At 38.0% G+C, this 19781-nt stretch overlaps 1 protein-coding gene across 5 annotated transcripts in view; it reads right to left on the reverse strand.

Moving 5' to 3' along the window:
• Window positions 1-10824: 10824 nt before the first annotated feature.
• The window catches only part of MTMR6 (myotubularin related protein 6), a 41919-nt gene continuing 32962 nt past the window's right edge, over window positions 10825-19781 (reverse strand). For 3 of the 5 annotated variants that reach the window (XM_031655772.1, XM_031655773.1, XM_021929497.2), the window contains 5 exons: window positions 19418-19467; window positions 18800-19000; window positions 16894-17025; window positions 16689-16815; window positions 11889-14154 (listed from right to left, as the gene is read on the reverse strand). In XM_031655772.1, coding sequence (XP_031511632.1) covers window positions 13894-14154; window positions 16689-16815; window positions 16894-17025; window positions 18800-19000; window positions 19418-19467 — 771 coding nt within the window. In that variant the 3' untranslated portion in view covers window positions 11889-13893. Of the gene's footprint in view, window positions 14155-14196; window positions 14445-16688; window positions 16816-16893; window positions 17026-18799; window positions 19001-19417; window positions 19468-19781 lie in introns of those variants that run through there. The other 2 variants (XM_031655771.1, XM_031655774.1) reach the window with 2 other exon arrangements.

Raw genomic sequence — 19781 nt, forward strand, 5'->3', positions numbered from 1 at the left:
CTGGGGACATGGGCTTTTGTATTTGGTCCTCTTCTAGGTCCCCAGTTTCTGCAATACCTGGCATGTGGTAGGCATATCAAATATTTGTCAAATAAATGAATTTAAAAACATGCAAACCTCTTTTTCATCACTTGACCACATCGAACCTGGCTTGTTTTTCGAGGGAGGGGATGGCCAACCTGCCCAAAGTTCACAGACGCTTGGGGCAGGGCAGGGACCGGCCAGGCTCCAGGGTCTGCGTTCTAACCACCGCCCTGTGCTGCCTCCCATGAGCATTGAACACACATTAGCTGGGAGCGCCAACAAATCTGCAATTAGTGAGATTACCTAAGTCCTAAGAGATGGCCACGTTGGTCAGTATCATTTCTTCATTTAAGAGAGAGCTGGGTGAACTGTTTTTAATGAAGATTAAGAAGGGTTTTGGAATAGCAAGGCTAAGTGTGAATACAGATTGCTGGCTATGTAATGGTGAGCACGTTACCTAACTGCTGAATTGGCTTCTTCACAAAAATGAGTAAAAGACCACTGTCCTTGCAGGGCTACCGTGAATCTTGAACCAAATAATGCCTATAACGTACCCAGCAGCCTACCTGGCATGCACTAGGCACTCAATAAATGCCAAGTGACTGAAAGAAATTGGGGGGAGTGGGGGGCAAAGTGAAAAAGAATTATAGGAAAGAAGAGTAAGGAGATAACATGAGAAGACAAGGACAGAAAGAAGAGGCAGAGGGCCAGACGCAGTGGCTCACACCTGTAATCCCAGCACTTTGGGAGGCTGAGGAGGGCGGATCACGAGGTCAGGAGATCGACACCATCCTGGCCAATATGGTGAAATGCTGTCTCCACTAAAAATACAAAAAATTAGCCAGGTGTAGTGACACATGCTTGTAGTCCCAGCTACTCAGGAGGCTGAGGCAGGAGAATTGCTTGAACTCGGGAGATGGAGGTTGCAGTGAACTGGGATTGTGCCACTGTACTCCAGCCTGGGCGACAGAGCAAGACTCCATCTCAAAAAAAAAAAAAAAAAAAAAAAGAGGCAGAAAGAGGAACTCAGTAACACCTATGTAAATTTTAAACACACACACACACTCACAGGACGAGCACCTCGAAGGACATATATTCAATATGTTAAACAGACGTTCTGGCGGGCGAGGAATTCGAGTGAGCTGAAGGGGAGTACAGAACGAGGCCGCGGCTTGTATGAGCAGAGGAGCTGATGCTGAGCCCTGAGACCTGAGTCACCCAGTCCCACAGGCCTGTTTCTCTCTCTCACACACACACCTCCCTCGGACTTATGCAAAGACAAGCAAAGAAGGAAAAGACCACCCTCTCTGCCCACTCAACTTCTGTTCCCAAACTCTCTGATGTTTTGTTTCGCTATCTACCAGCTGCTCAAAAAAACCTACCTTCTGCTGGATCCAGTGAGCCCCAAATCCTCCACAATTCCCCTACGCCCTCCCTTGCCACAACGCCTTTGCCACCAGCCCTCCTTCCCCTCCTCAATGCCAAGATTGCTTGTCAAGGCCTTATTTCTTGACAGTCTGCCCCATGTCTGCTATTTCTAGCGAATACATTATTAGATAAAGACTTCGGAATTTACATCTTCCTGGAGGAACTGTCTTGTATACAAGCATGCGGTTGGATCAGTTAAAAACAGAGGGCAGAGAAGCTGACAATTTCTTCTGTCAAGCTTTTGAAACTAACTTGAGGAACAGCAACATCCTCTGATAATAATGTCTGGTGATCTGGTAATTTGAATAAGAGCTTCTCACTCACCCAATTTCACACTCAAGTCTTCTATTCAACATCTCCAACTTCATTTCTTTTATGATATTCCATGTTTGCTTTCAGATAGCTGGGCTAGAGCGCACCTAAAACTTCTCATATATCGTATATGATCCTTGTGTGTTTAATTTTCATATTTTTGACAACCATACCAACAGTGCAATTTAAGATGAGCAAAAGGATGGTGGTTCAGTTAATAAAGGTGAGAAACGTTTTTCTTCCTTCTTCCTTGCCGAAGTGGTCAGCTTTTCATGGTGACCGCCCTTCCTCTAGTTTACAAACCTATATTCTGCCAACATTAAGGAATAGCTGAATGAAAGCCAGAAAAGATGTTTCAAGAAAAAAAGGATACTGATGCAAAAATCCTCAACCGGAATACCAGCAAATTGAATTCAACAGCACATTAAAAGGATTATATACCATGACCAAGTGGGATTTATTCCTGAAATGCAAGAGTAGTTCACATACGAAAGTCAATCAGTGTAATACACCACATTAAAAGAAAGAAGGAAAAAACCCCACATGATCATCTTGGTGCAGAAAAAGCACATGACCAAATGCACACATTTTCACAATAAAATGACACTCAACAAAGTAGGAATAGAAGAAAGTACCTCAACGTAACAGAGGCTATACAGCGTATGAAAACCCCACAGCTAACACCACACTCGAGGGTGCAAGACTGAAACCTTTTCCTCTAAGATCAAGAAGATAAGGATGCCAGCTCTCACCACTTTCATTCAATATAGTACTTGAAGTTCTAGTCAGAACAATTAGCCCAGGCACAATGGCTCATGCCTAGAATCCCAGCACTTTGGGAGGTCAAGGCGGGAGGGTCACTTGAGTCCAGGAGTTTGAGACGAGCCTGGGCAACATAGCGAGACAAAATTAAAAAAAAAAAAAATTAGCTGAGCAAGGTGGCGCATGCCTCTAGTCCCAGCTACTCTGAAGGCTGACGTGGGAGAATCCCCTGAGCCCTGGAGGTCAAGGCTGCAGTGAGCCGAGGTTGCGCCACTGCACTCTAGCCTGGGCATTGGAGTGAGACTCTGTCTTAATAATAATAATAATAATAATAATTCCACTAAAATGTATCAAAAATAACACTTATAAACTTAACCAACGAGACTAAAGACTTGTACACTAAAAACCAAAAAATATTGCTAAAAGAAATTAAAGATGACACAAATAAATGAGATGACATCCCATGTTCACAGACTGGAAGACAATATTGTTAATTTGTCAATACTACCCCAAGCAATCTACGGATTCCATGTAATAAGTATCAAAATCCCATGGCAATTTTTGCAGAAATAGAAAAACCTATGGAAGAATACATATGGAATCTCATGGGACCCCGAATAGCCAAAACGATCTTGAAAAAGCATAAAGTTAGAAAACTCACACTTTGATTTCAAAACTTACTGCAAATCTACAATAATCAAATAGTGTCGGCTGGCAGGGTAAATCATGCCTGTAATCCCAGCACTTTGGGTAGCTGAGGTTGGAGGATTGCTTGAAGCCAGGAGTTCGAGACCAGCCTTGGCAACATAGTGAGACCCTGTCTCTACTAAATAAATAAACTTACTTATTTATTTAAATACAGTGTAGTACTGGCAGAAGGGTAGTCATACAGACCAATGGAATAACATAAAGAGCTCAGAAATAAACCCTCACATATGTGGTCAATTGACTTCCAACAAAGGTGCCAAGACCATTCAATGGAGGAAAGGAACAAAGGCACCAGGAAAACTGGCTCTCTATATGCAAGAGAATAAAGTTTGACCCTTACCTAACACTATATACAAAAATTAACTCAAAGTGAATCAAAAAGTGAATCAAAGACCTAAATGTGAGACATAAAAATATAAAATTCTTAGAATATAGGGCAAAAGCTCCACAAAATTGGATTTGGTGGTGATTTCTTGAAATGACATCAAAAGCACAGGCAACTAAAAACAAAATAGGACTTTATCAAAAGTAAAAACTTCTGTGCATCAAATGACACTATAAATAGAGTGAAAAAACACAGACTGGGAGAAAATATTTGCAAGTCATATATCTAAAGGGATTAATATCCAGAATATATAAAGTATTTCTATAACTCAACAAAAAGCCCAATTAAAAAATGAGCAAAGGACTTGAGTAGACATTTCTCTAAAGAAGATATATACAGGCCTGGCATGGTGGCTTACACCTGTAATCCCAGCATTTTGGGAGGCTGAGGCAAGTGGATCACCTGAGGTCAGGAGTTTGGGAGCAGCCTAGCCAACATGATGAAACCCTGTCTCTACTAAAAATACAAACATTAGCCAGGCATGGTGTTGTGTGCCTGTAATCCCAGCTACTCAGGAGGCTGAGGCAAGAAAATCACCTGAACCCAGGAGGCAGAGGTTGCAGTGATCTGAGATCTCATCGCTGCACTCCAGTCTGGGCAACAAGAGCAAGACTCCATCTCAGAAAAAAAAAAGGCCATATACAAATGGCCAATAAGCACATGAAAGGATGTTCAGTATCACTAATCATTACCAAAATGCAAATAACAATTACAATGAGATACTGAGATACCACTTCATACCCTAATGACCACTGGGATGGTTATCATAAAAATAGAGTGGAAAATAACAAGTGTTGGCAAAGATGTGAGAAACTGGAACCCTTTGGCATTGTTGGTAAGAATGTAAAAAAGTCACTAAGGAAAAGTTTGTTCTTCAAAAAATTAAACAGAATTATCATAGAATCTAGTAATTCACTTCTGGGTATACACAAAAAAGAATTAAAATTCTTATTCAGTTCTTGTTGAGACTTGAAGACTTATACACCAATGTCCACACCAGCATTATTCACAATGGCTAAAAAGTAGAAATAACACAAGTGTCCATTAACTGATGACAGGATAAACAAAACATGATCTATACATAGAGTGGAATATTATTCAGCCAGAAAAAAGGTATGAAATTTTGATACATGCTAATCCATGGATAAATCCTGAAAACATGCTAAGTGAAACACACTAGACAGAAATGGACATATACTGTATTCTACTTATATGAAGCAACTAGAATAGTCAAATTCATAGAGACAGACAGTAGAATGATGGTACCAGGGGCTGGATTGAGGGTGGGGTGATGAGGAATTACTGTTTCACGGGTACACAGTTTTTGTTTGGGATGATGCAAAGTGGATGAGGTAATAGTTATAGTTGTACAACATCGTGAATGTACTTAATGCCACTGAATTATACATTTAAAAATTGTTAAAATGTTAAGTTGGTGTTAGGTATATTTTGCCACAATAGTAATGAACAAAAGAATACTTGAGGGGAATGGGTTCCCACAGGATAAATGGCAGCTACCCAAATTAGAATTTCCACATCCACCAAAACAACCATACAGATCAACAGGGAGGACAAACTAGGTTGCCCCTGGTGTACACTTGCAGCATTATTAAGAGTCAGAGAATTTTATAAATTTCAATTTAAATATGACTGGAGAAATAAAGGCCTGAGACCAGTAGATCTGGTTCCAGTTTTCACCGTCTATACCTGAGTGGACAAAATCAGGTAAAGAATGCGCAGAAGAGAGTACAATGAGGTTTTGCTGGTGATGGATCAGTAAATGTCAACTAGAGCTCATTCCCAGAAAGAGAGGATCCCTCTCTCAGTAAAAATATTGACACCATGTCTGAAACTGGGGAGTCAAAGAAAGAGGCAGTGTTGAGAAAACATTATTTCTAAAAGAATATCTTTGAAAAGAATATCTTGGAAGGGTAGAGGTAACAGAAGAGAAGAAAACAGCTAAAGATGAACATCCTCCTGAAACAAGATGATATGAACAAGTTGAGATAGACAACAAAGGCACCCTTTATTAAGGACACTGTACTTCACTAGAGCAATGAAAGAGGAAGTTCTGGAACGAAGAAAACTGTTAAGACATGCAAACTCTTCCATTCTTCTACATAAGACTGTCTGTTATCACTGGTTCAGGCAAATCCAACACAAATACTCATGAACAGAAAATGAAAAACAAACAACAAACAAGCATTCATGGGAAATTATTAATAAAAAAAAGTTATACATAAAACTTTTCAATAGATGAAACCCAAAAGAGAAAGATTACAGGCAGAGGCAAATGGTACCAAAACTAAAAGATGGATTAAAATATAAGTAAAAATGCAAGTACTGATATGATAAACAACCACTTATCATAATACAAAAACTCAGAATAAAAACAGAGGAAAAAAGTGAAACAAGAACTACTGAACTTAAATAATAAGCTAAAGCAAAAGGAAACTATTTCAGAAATAAAAATTAAATTTTGTTTGCAAAGGGAAATATCAATAACAACATACAATAAGAAACATAAAGGAAAGAAATTAAAAGTGCCAAAAAATTAAATAGAAATTAACAAAAGATGGTAACAGGATCAGAGAGAAAATAATACTTATAGAAGATAAACAAGATCTAGTATGTGTACAATTTGAGTCCCTAAAGAAGGAAAGAAAAACAATGTTTAAAACTGATTCAAGAAAACTGCCTAAATACAAGCAGACTTGAATCTACATGCTGGTACACAGGGAAAACTGACTTAGAGGAGTCAAGATATAACTTTGCAAAACTATTGACTTTAAAAAGAAAACAAACAAACAAACCCCACTGGACTTTCAGGCAAGAAACCAAGTCACTGACAAGGGAAAGAAATGAGGTTGGCTTCAGACTTCTTGACAATATTACAAAGCAAGAAAACATTGGAACAACGTTTTCAAGAAAACCTAGGAAATAAGTGTGAGTATGGTCATGTGAAAATGGCTTTGTTCTTACAGGACACACACTTTAAATACTTAAGGAACATAGGGCATCATATCATAGCATCTTACTCTCAGAGGGATTCAGGAAAAACTGTCCCTTCTGTACTTGCCAGTTTTTCAGTGTGGCTGGATTGTTTCAAAATAAAAAAAAAAAAATAGCAAAGAAAACCCTGAGAAAGAAGAGTGATGAGGCAGAGCTAGCTCTACCATATAGCCTAGATAAATACAACTGGATGGGTTTGGCACACTAATATAGATACACATGCTACAGAACAGAATCAAGAACTACGTAAGTGACATCTCAAATCACTGACAAGATGAACTTACTAATAAATGATTCAAACAACTAGACAGCCATTTGGGAAACAGGTAAATTTGGATTCATACATCTTTCTATATATCAGAATGAATTCCAAATGGATCAATCAAATGCAAAAACATAGAACCCTTTAAATATTGAGAACATGAGTGAATCCTTTATACCTCGTATTAGAGTAGTCAGATTATGATTCAAAACAAGAAGTAATATAAGACTAATAAAATTCTACCTCCTAAATGTCAAACTCTTCTACAAGGCAAAAAACATAAGCAGCAAATGACAAACTGGGAGAATATCATTTGCATGTCTGTTTTCCCATATCTCAGGCTCATCTTGTCCTCTCCCTTCAGTTTTGGAATCAACCATTTGTCCAACAGAACCTTTGTTCCTTTGCACATTGTATCACAAAATATAAAAAGCTCCTAAGAAAAATACCTATTTTTTTTTTAGAAAAAATAGACAAAAGACACAAACAGACAATTCACAGAAAAAGTGCAAATGACCTTAAGTACACGAAAAAAATGAAAAAATATGCCAGGCACGGTGGCTCACACCTGTAATCCCAGCACTTTGGGAGGCCAAGGCAGGCGGATCACAAGGTCAGGAGATCGAGACCATCCTGGCTAACACAGTGAAACCCCGTTTCTACTAAAAATACAAAAAAATTAGCCGGGCGTGGTGGCGGCACCTGCGGTCCCAGCTACTCAGGAGGCTGAGGCAGGAGAATGGCGTGAACCCGTGGGGCTGAGCTTGCAGTGAGCCGAGATCGCGCCACTGCACTCCAGCCCGGGTGACAGAGCAAGACTCCGTCTCCAAAAAAATAAAAATAAAAAATAAAGAAAGAAAAGAAAAGAAAAGAAAAAATAATTGATGCCTTATCCATCAATGCTATCTTTACCATGCTCAAAACTTACAGACTACAATCCTATGTGGAAAAATGGAAGAGTTAGCATGTCTTAACAGTTTTCTTAGTTCAAGAGTTTCCTCTTTCACTGCTATAATGAAGCACAGTATCGTTAATAAAGGGTGCCTTTATTGTCTGTCTCCTGACTTGTTTATATCATCTTGTCTCAGAAGGATGTTTACTTACATGTGGTAGCTCATGCCTGTTATCCCAGCACTTTGGGAGGCCGAGGAGGGCAGATCACTTAAGGTCAGGAGTTCAAGATCAGCATGGCCAACATGGCGAGACCTCATCCCTACAAAAAATACAAAAATCGCCGGGCATGGTGGCGTGTCCCTGTGGTCCCAGCTACTTGGGAGGCTGAGGCATGAATTGCTTGAACCCTGGAGGCGGGGATTGCAGTGAGCCGAGATTGTGCCACTGCACTCCAGCCTGGGCAACAGAGCGAGACTCTATCTCTAAGTAATTAAATAAATAAGAATTCCCCACTTTGGGAGGCTGAGGTAGGCGGATCACTTGAGATCAGGAGCTCAAAACCAGTCTAACCAACATAGTGAAACCCTGTCTCTACTAAAAATATAAAAAATTAGCCAGGCGCGGTGGAGGGCACCTGTAATCCCAGCTACTTGGGAGGCTGAGGAGAATCGCTTGAACCAGGGAGGCAGAGGTTGCAGTGAGCTGAGATCACACCACTGCACTCCAGCCTGGGTGATCCCAGCGAGACTCTGTCTCAGAAAAAAAAAAAAAGAATTCCCTTCATCTTTACGCGATTCCCTGAGCTACTTTTAGTCTAGCTGACCTGTTCAAAACACCCTCAACAAAAATATCCTCCTCTCAGCCAGACATTTTCTTCCTCATATTTACAACCAGATCTGTCTCTGGAGAGATATTTCACCTTGAATGTTTGCACTCACTGGGCCCTGCTGTTTCTGGAGTTTGTTGCTTCTGGTGGGTTCGTGGTCTTGCTGACTTCAAGAATGAAGCCCACAACCTTTGTGGTGTTACAGCTCTTAAAGGTGGCAGGGACCCAAAGAGTGAGCAGCAGCAAGATTTATTGTGAAGAGCAAAAGAACAAAACTTCCACAGCGTAGCCACAGAACGCCGATTGGCGTGTTTTTACAGAGCACTAATTGGTGCATTTTACAAACCTCTAGCTAGCCACAGAATGCTGATTGGTGCATTTTACAAACCTCTAGCTAGCTACAGAGTGCTGATTGGTGCATTTTACAATCCTCTTGCAAGACAGAAAAGTTCCCCAAGTCCCCACTTGACCCAGGAAGTCCAGCTGGCTTCACCTCTCACTGCATTCCAGTGTATGTGTACTCACTGGACCCAGCGCTTCTTTTAAAAATGCCAGCAAGGCTGGGCGTGGTGGCTCATGCTTGTAATCCCAGCACACTGGGAGGCCAAGGTGGGGGATCACGAGGTCAGGAGATCAAGACCATCCTGGCCAACATGGTGAAACCTCATCTCTACTAAAATATAAAAAAATTGCCCGGCATGGTGGCACACACCTGTAGTTCCAGCTACTCAGGAGGCTGAGGCAGGGGAATAGCTTGAACCCGGGAGGCGGAGGTTGCAGTCAGCCGAGACTGCGCCACTGCACTCCAGCCTGGCAACAGAGCAAGACTCCATCTCAAACCAACAAACAAAGGCCAGCAAATACATGTAAAAAGTTAAGACAAAATTAGAAAATCAGCATTTTGTAACATCAATGAAATAACTGATTTGGGCAAGTATAATTAATGCATAGGTTGTTAGGGATGGGATATTTACTTTGATGCCAAAATATCGCCCCATAGAGCATTTGCTGAGTTCAAAGGGAAAAAAATGTATCTTTACAAGGAAAAGATAACCAAGTGATTAAATTTAGCGTCACCAACAGTGGAACCACCAGGCATTACATCCTCCTGCAGTAATTCAATATGAAGTACGCAGCATCTTTCCTGAAATGCAAACTCTGAATTGCATCTAGTACCTACTTGACAGCAGCTACAGTAGACAGAGGAACAAGTTAAATTACACCACGAAGAAACAATCAGACAAAAGCAGAAAGTGGGAAAACTACAACTGGTCTGGTGCAAAAGGTCAATGCAGAGGGGAAGAGGTGACCGGCTGTTCAACACAGAGACTGATGGGCTATCACCAAATGCAGTGCACAAACCTCAGCTGGATACTGACGCAAAAGAGCAGGACAAAGGCCATTTGGGAACTAATGGGAAAACAGAACTTCATACAAATGGTTCCATCCCTCAGGAGGGGCACGGTTACACCACAGTAACAAAGAGCCCAAAATCTCAGTGGCTTAAAACAAAGATTGATTTCTCGCTCTCACTTGTATCACAATGTTTCAGAAGTGTGATGCTCCCCAGCCTGTTGCTCTTTAGGCAAGAGTAATTCTGAGGCGGGGTACGGTGGTTCACGCCTGTAATCCTTTGGGAGGTCAAAGCAGGTGGGTCACCTGAGGTCAGGAGTTTGAGACCAGCCTGATTAACATGGAGAAACGCCGTCTTCACTAAAACGAAATTGTGGTGGCGCATGCCTGTAATCCCAGCTACTCTGGAGGCTGAGGCAGGAGAATCACTTGAACCCGGAGGTGGAGGTTGTGGTGAGACGAAATTGCACCACTTATAACTCCAGCCTGGGCAACAAGAGCAAAACTCCATCTCAAAAAAAAAATAAATAAAAATAAAAAAATAATAATAACTCTGCATCCCTTGAAGAACAAACGAGATGTTTACTGACCATGATGGATGGTTTACAGCAGTGTTTCTCAAAGTATGATTCCCCAACCATTTGCATCACAATATCCAAAATATTGCTAAATGCAAACAATTTATTGGTATGCAAATGATTTTAACTCCAGAGTCCCAACCCCTAACTACTAAATCAGAAACAGAACACCAGGGCTAGAGAGTCTACTACTAGCTTCTGAAAGTTCCTTTCAGTTCTGCAGGCCACTATTTTATAAAAGTTGCCATTTAAATGGATATTTTACTTTGCTAGAAATAACTAGAGTAGCACAAATACTGTTTATTGAAATATCAGGGTTTCATGTTTACATTTTCTTATATCAAGTACAATGGTATATATATATTTTTGAGATAATTATTCTAGATTATAGGCTTTCTTCTAGATGTAAGTTCCTAAAACTTAGTTTACATTGATATCTAGATATATATCTTAAACAGTCTCCAAATTTTCTTTAATTAATCAAGGTATGTTAATGTCACTTGGAATTCTACATGGAAAAGCCAACAAAATAACTAAAACTTGACTAATGAAGATCAATGTCACTAATAAAAGTCTGCAACTGTAGTAGTAGGTTGGTGCAAAAGTACTTGCGGTTTTTGTCACCACTGTCGATGGCAAAAGCCCCAATTACTTTTGCAGCAACTATATAGTTTTATAGATGATCAGCATTTAATCCAACTTAGCATGTCAGCTGGCAATTTTTCAAAATTTTAAAACTGGCCTTCTGCAAAAACCCCTTTTTCAAAACAGGCTTGACTGACACCACCTCCCTGCTCTGCTACCCGACCAAATAAATTGAATTTGTTTTTAAAGAGTTCCCTTCATCTTTACTCAAGATTCCCTGAGCTACTTCTAGCCTAGGTGACCTTTTCAAAACACCCTCAATAAAATTATCCTCTTCTCAGCCAGTCATTTTCTTCCTCATATTTCCATCCGGATAAAATTACCCTCTTCTCAGCCAGTCATTTTCTTCCTCATATTTCCATCCGGACCTGCCTTTGGAGAGACATTTCACCTTGAATGTCTGTACTCACCGGACCCTGCCTTCCATCAAGCTGGCAAGGGCACAATAAAACCCTGATTGTTACATGAGCAAGTGACAGAAACAAAAGGAAAACTTAATGACATTATTACCTACATCTGATGGGCCTTTTAGCCCACTATACCTATTTTAAATATTCTGGAAATTATTTTTGTATGAAACAGGTATGATTTATCAACAAACTTTTGGAAAATAAACTCCTCAAACCTTATGCTGTTATGTTAATGTAATGGGCAAGTCGACTTGCCTACGTGAGAAGAGAAAAAAAAAACAACTACAACTTGATTCTATTTGTTTTATCCAGAAGAAAAACATTCAAAGTAAAATGTGAACATTTAATTACCTTTAAATAACATATGAAATAATTTACATGCTATACACTTCCAAACACACTGAACATAAATCCAACTTTATAAGACATATACAGTCTGCTTTTGCCAACATATATCCTGTAGGTCACTTAAGATGTAACTGATTTCTCAGTCCACCTGTGAGCATATAAACACACAAATATATGTCTAAAGTTGAAGATTAAGATAATAAACCAGAGTTGAATACAAGAAGTCAGCCACAGAAGATTCTAAAACCACAATCAGTGACTGGAACACCAAGGCACAAAAACTTCCCTTTGTAGTCACAGAGATTAAGTTTCCATTCCCAGTGCTTAAATATGGAAGCAGTATTGGTTAATCACATACTATATTTTATAGTGCATTTCTGTTGCTGTTTAAAAAGGAGTATTTTTTAAATTACATAATGTATTACAGAAAAGCATTGGAAAAATAAACAGGATTAGATAAGCTCTCATACAATAAAGCTTTTTTTTTTGGTCTGAAAAAGATGTTTATGTTCAAAACTAATATAATAGAGGTGTAACACAAAGCAGCATGAGGGACCCTATGCAAACTGCCTAATACTCAAATTGTACCTCATGCCACCATGTTATTTAAATTTTCAATTTTAAAGCCAGTTGGGTGATATTGCTAATTCCAAGTGATAGTTTTGGGGTTTTTATGTTTTGTTTCTTGTTTTTTGGTAATTTAAAGATATGTACTTTAATAAACAGAATAAACAGTAAATATAACATGGCAAAATGAAATCTTTCCCAGAGTGTAAGTTGCTTTTGTTAAACAATAACTTTGTAGTAGAATCTCTTTTTCTTTTTTTCTATATTTAACAAGAAGAAAAATAATGTTCCCCATAGAAATGACTTCAAAATTCATGCAACCATGCACAACCTAAACTATCTATACTTCTCTTTTTTATTTACCCAAAAGTTTTTGGGTAAACTGAAAGTTAGATACTCCAGGAACAGCAACTCATTGAGCAATAAGGCAGTTAAAAAATATACGTATACATATACTATTCATTGTTTCTAAGAACAGTTTTAGAGCTTTAGCTCTTTAAACTTACATAGTTGTGAAAGAAATAAAGCCAACCACAAAATAAGAATCAATGGAATGCAGTAATCCATATATAAAAGACAGTCAAATGTGCTTATACGTATTCAAGAAATCAATAATCTAAGCTGTAAATAATAAATTACCAAATAGCACTAAACAAATTATGATCAGAATAAACCCTCAGTTTCATTAATTTTGAATACGAAAGTGGGGCAGGCTAAATGTGAACAGTGTACTTCTACAAGTGTTTATATAGAAGTATTGTAGCATGCAACCCCAACAGTAATGAGAGCACAATTCTTTACAAACAAAACAAGGCTGACCAAAAGAAAAACAAAACAAAAAATCTTGTTGTAGGCTGTAAAACGTAAGGGTAAAGAATCCACTGGGAATTTAAGGCTTTCTTAGAAATATTTTTCATGGCACTTCAACATTAAATATCACTAAAAGGCAAAATATGTAAATATTCATAGTTACAAAGCTACATAATTGAAAGCACATGCCATATCATTTATTAAGAAACTATGTTGTCAAATTTTGTTTTCTTGAAGTTAAATTGTACTTAAGGAAGGCTATTTATGTTTGGCTGAATTAACATAAATCACAAATGTCAATTCCTTAGTGTACAGTGCAAATTGTGTTTTGAGTAAATACATCAAATACCACTCATTTCTTACAGAATTGAATGTCATTCCTTGCTGGAAATGCAATTCAAATGACTTATCTCTCTCACAAGGGCAGTTATTATCCTTCCTTCAACTATTAGCCTACTGTTAAACCCTAAAATTGTTATTAGACAAATTCCTCTTGGTCATGCTTACAGACCATCCTCACAATAATCCTTTTCTTGTATTGCAATCATTGCAGAAAAAACTCTAGGAGCCTAACAGGTCATTCTTGCCACACCATACTCTAAGCTGACCACAGCAGGTTCTGATTTAGAAAACTCTTCTGCATATTCACTATAACGATTATCTGCCAGGCTGCTGCCCTCTATAGTTCGAAGAGCATCATTTACGGGTAGCAGAGTCTGCTCTTTAAAACACAGGGAAGTTTTGAGGGTAGGTGATTCAGGATGAACTGAATGCAACAATTCCTTGGTGAGGATGCCATCTGTTTGCTTATTTTTGCGCTGTTTAATTTTCTAGAACAAACACAAATTTGAAAAGAAAATTACTAACTGCATATACCACAATGTGTTACATGAAAAAAGAAAACATGCTTTTTGCAAAATATGTTCTCTGTATGTATAACAAAACTAAATCTCAAAAAATTAGAAACATTTAATGCATATGACATGGTTGAAAATCCTAATTGTGTACAATTTTTTGCTGTGGAAAATTGTTAGTTTTTATGTTTATTAAACAAACAATCCAGCAAGACTTGACGGCAGGCGATCACTAGGCTTCCACACTTGAAATGGACATATATTACCTAGAAAGCATAACAGTTAAACATTTACAAAAAAAAGAAATGTATATGAAACATCCACCCTGAAAACACAACAAACAATCTTGTGTAGCTAAAGGGCTCACTGTATGAAGAGTTTTTCTTACATGGTTTTCCTACAGTGGCTTGTTAGGTAAAAATAACAGACTTTAAACACAACAGAACTTTATTTATTTATTTTTTTTTTGAGACGGAGTCTTGCTCTGCCGCCCAGGCTGGAGTGCAGTGGCCGGATCTCAGCTCACTGCAAGCTCCGCCTCCCGGGTTCATGCCATTCTCCTGCCTCAGCCTCCCGAGTAGCTGGGACTACAGGCGCCCGCCACCGCGCCCGGCTAGTTTTTTGTATTTTTTAGTAGAGACGGGGTTTCACCGTGTTAGCCAGGATGGTCTCGATCTCCTGACCTCGTGATCCGCCCGTCTCGGCCTCCCAAAGTGCTGGGATTACAGGCTTGAGCCACCGCGCCCGGCCTAGAACTTTATTTTTTTAACAGAAGATTTTTAAAGTGTCCTGTGGCAGAGTATGCTCTCTAAATTCTTGGACTGTCCCGATAATCCTGTATTACCTATTAACCTGGACTTGCCTCTCTTGACCATATCCTTCTACAATTTACTCAAGCAGTCATTACCTCCTTATATAAAAGATGACTAAGGTAGACTCCTGCCTGAGAGGTAGGCGAGACAGTCTTACTGTTATAATTGTCTAGGATTTTAAAAATATATATGTACTTACTGATCCTTTTTGCTTATATAGGATGGCAGAAAAAAGATTATAGGAAAGTCTTAGGGTAGAGAGGGATTTGTTAAACAAGACACACCCAGAAAGCATAAAACATTGACCAATTTGACATGAAAATTCAAAACATCTATATATAGCATACCATAGAGTGGAAGACCATAGGTTGGACAAAGCCATTTGTAATATATATAACTAACAGAATTAGTGCCTGGCATATAAACAACTCTTACAAATCAATAAGAAAAAGGCAAATATGCCAACAGAAAATGAGCAAAGATTTGAACAGTCCGTTCACAGAAAAGGAAAACCAAATGGTCAACAAATATGGAAAGTCATTTAACTTCATGTGTAATCATGGAAATCCAAAACTGAAAACAATTTAAATATTCATCCATAGCTGAATGGATAGACTATGATATATTCATACAATAGAAAGTTATACAGTAGTTACTAAAACAGATGAATAAAAGCTGCGTGTATCAATATGGATAAATGTCAAAACAATGTTGAGCAAAATGAAGCACATAAACAGTATGGTAACAGTTTAAAAACATCAGTTTCTTAAGCAGAGTGGCGGGTATATGGGCATATACATTGTCTATTTCCTTTTACACCTCATACAAACATTATAGATAGTCTTTGGTACTTTTTCAATACACAATAAAAATATTTTAAGTCAAGAAAAACAGTATTATGAATTGTGGATACAAACATATATAGTAAAAGTATAACAACATGCACAAGAATGACTAAGAGCAAATCCAGCACAGTGAATCTGCAGACCTCAAAATACATGGGTGAAGACTGGCTAAGAGTATAGAGGGTCTTCAAATAGATCTATGTTTTATTTCTTTTTTGTTTGCTTGTTTTTGTTCTTGAGATAGAGTCTTGCTCTGTCACCCAGGTTGGAGTGCAGTGGTATAATCTCGGCTCACTGCAACCTCCGCCTCCCAGATTCAAGCAATTCTCATGCTTCAGCCTCCCAAGTAACTGGGATTAAAGGAATACACCACCATGCCTGGCTAATTTTAAAAATTTTTTTAGTAGAGATGGGGTTTCACTGTGCTGGCCAGGCTGGTCTTGAATTCCTGACCTCGTGATCCGCCCGCCTCGGCCTCCCAAAGTGCTGGGATTACAGGCATGAGCCACCACGCCCGGCCTATGTTTTATTTCTTAAAACAAGAATGAGAAAGATCTGAGGCATATATAGTAAATGTTAAAATCCCACAAAAGCTAGCTGGTGGGTACACAGATAGTTATTGTATTTATCTATACATTATGCTATATACTTCCAGTATTTTAATGTATTTTAAAATACAAAGAAAGTGATTCGAACTAACATATTCAATCAAAGTAGGGTTGACCTGATTTTGAAGCAACTGCTTACTTCAGAAGTTTATACGCTGATTTACACCAACAATACAAGTATTAGTCTAATCGTAAACTAATTTCACATTCCAAATATATTAAATTAGATACTTCAGAATACTTACAGATTCTAGGTCTTTAATATCTTTCTCTAATTGTTCATTTTGCTCGTTCATATTCATAATTATATTAAATACAGACTGCCTAGGATGCAGTGTTCGATCAAATTGGTGGTACATGTTCCTCCAAAACCTTTATGACAAAAAAAAAGTTTCAATAAATTGTGTTTGAGAAAATTCAAATATAAATACTTCAATGATGTCAACTTACTTAAAATTGAAAGATATTGTATTTGGCTCCAAAACTGTAAATCTGTGAGATTTGGAACTGTAGAGAGGATTTAAATACTTCTTTTGGTCTTCCAAAAGAAACGGCCACAGAGAATAAGTCTTCTCCTTCAACCTTAATGTAATGAGAAAAACACAGAGATCTTTCCTATAGGTGCAAGGTAGTAATGGTAATATTCATTTTTATAAACCAGGCGATGGCTTCTGAAGCAGATTTAAATTTTAGTTTTTTCTTCTATTCACAGTCTAACCTTGTCTCACAATTCCGTATTCTCTCTAATCTCCTTTTTCATTCATAATTAGGTAATAAATAAAGCCATGTTTCTTGAACACAACACAGGTATAACATTTTCTCTCACAACCGTATATTTTAAGGGATTCCTCTCAACTCACACAATTTCAAAAACTTGGTCTCTGTTTCACCTACTTCAAATCACCACAAACATACACATAGAACAAGATACTAATGTATCTTTCTGTCTGGCCTTCTTCTCTTAACCTTACATCTGGGCTGTAGGGGCAAGTACCACAGGGCAGGAACACATGTAAGTGTGAGTGGGTGCAAAAAGGGAAACAGGCCAAATCAGGATATTATGCAAGAATTTTAAAAACCAATTATTTTGCAAATCTAAGAGTAGGTGGGCAAAAGTAAGAATGGTTTTAGACTGCACATTTACCAAGTAAACATAGTGTAGGTATCCAGAGGGAAAGCGGAAAATCTCCTCATTTTTCCGTAACTCCTAAGATAACCCATAGGTGTGTCTTAGAGAAAAACTACTAGGAAATATCTACTTTTATTTCCATCTTTCCATGTTTGATAATGTTTGGCACTAATTAAGAGTAGTTTTTCCTAAAACAGCTCTGTACTCCAGCAAACGAGTCACCTCTGTGCTCCAAATTATAATAAACAGTTTTGAATCACCGTAGCATAGAGCTAAAGTCTCAGTGTTCTTTGATTGTTCATCTCCGCCGTTCTCTATTCACTTTTTATTCTCTTTACACATCTTTCGAATTTTCCACATGCTCTCAGTTCTGCTGTTAACTCTGTTGGGAGTGTGAGCATGTGGCTATCTTCAAATACTACCAGATTTAGCTTCCTCAGTATGTCCCTTGGATGTTCAAAAGTCTGTTAAGTGCTCTTTACTGCCTACTGTAGGAGGCAATAAAGAAATCCAAACTCAGAAGCCCAACCTAAAACAATATACACAGGACCTCTAAGACCTACTCCAGAGATCTTCCTTGTAGCAAAATTTAGGCAAAAACCCCTATCCCCAAAGATTGGTCAGGAAATAACATGAACTAGGGTCAAGTAGTGTCTCAGAGCTTTTCTCTGGACAGACGCGCTAGAGTCAACACAGCTAGATTTACTTTCCCCAAAGAACTGTCTGTTTAGAAATGCGGGGAGAGCTATAAGGCTCCATCTTACCTTAAAACAAACCAACAGTTTAAAATATTTTACACCTTAAAACTAGTCACCAACACACTCTGGGAAATTAAACAGCGTAAGGATTTCTGTGTTCTAAAATATATTAATGCAGACTGGAAAGAAGCATGAGGGGACTTCCCAGGGTGTTGGCAATATTTCACATTCTGGGTTCTGGTGACATAGGTGTGTGAGTTTGGTAAGATTTACTGAGCTTCATACTTACGCTATATGTACTTTTCTGTATGTATGCTACACTTCAAAACACACTTTATAAGGTGTTTTTCCTATTAACTGAAAGGCAGGGGAATATTAGAAGGGTACTCAGCTTTAGAAATACAAAAAATAAAATCTTTACAATAAAATTTCAAATTGTCAAGATATTTTATTAAGTTTCAACCACGATTTTTGTTAGACCTCGGCTAAGTAGGGGGAAAAGGAGACCCTTTTAACTGAATCATCTTACTTGAGCTCTTCTCTTTCCTTTTGACAATTTCCAAGGAAGTTTCCAAACTGGCATGAATGAATATGTTCATGGATCTGAAGAAGAAATGCTTCACTGAATTCAAAGGCTTGTGGAAACTGTTCGGTCAAATGCCACACACATTCCAAGAACTGAGTAAACACTGGTGAGACTTCCTTTGGGTCACCATCCAAATGGCCACACCTAACCCCACAGAAAGTACAAGCTTTTAAAAACACCTCTGAAAGAGTCCATTGTTCAGGTATTGTTAATCTTAAACACACAAAAATATTCCTAAAGCACTGTTATAGTAGCACAAAAAACTAGAATTTTTATTGAAACCATTTATGAGTTTTTAAACTACAGCTTTAAAGGATCTGTTACCATCTCTAAATATAATGCAGCCAAAAAGGAAGGTAATAGTCATAAAAATTAACAAGTGTACTAGAATTGAAAGAAATTACAGAAAAAAATTAAACATCTTCATGTAAAATACAGTAAAAACCATGACACTCTTACCTCCCACCACGCATGTGAGTTCATAAGGAACAAAAACATTTTGGCATTCTAAACTTGGTTTACTAATTTTATAAAATATATGACCGTGTAACTGTGACTCACCTCTCTGAAAATTTATGTCCAAAAGAGATCCAATCCTTTTCTATTAAAACCTTAATGAGAAAAAGTAAAATTCACTTTCTGACTACTTTCAATTATTTTGTTTAGGCTGGATTAAATCTTATTAGTTTAAAAACAGTATTTACTGTACACTTTTAACTTATAAACAAAACAGCACAAAAAACCACAGGCAAAAGAATGCCAAAACCTTGATTCGAGGTGGGGTTAAAGAAGAATAAAAATGTATAAAAAGAAATAGAGTAGTTTTGTGACTTAAATTATTTCCATTGAACTTTTTACATTTTAAGTGAAAAGAACATGTTATAAAGCAGTATTACATTTAAGTTTTTGTATGTATGAAGATGAC

Source organism: Papio anubis, chromosome 15 (assembly GCF_008728515.1).
Source record: "Papio anubis isolate 15944 chromosome 15, Panubis1.0, whole genome shotgun sequence".
NCBI lineage: Eukaryota > Metazoa > Chordata > Mammalia > Primates > Cercopithecidae > Papio > Papio anubis.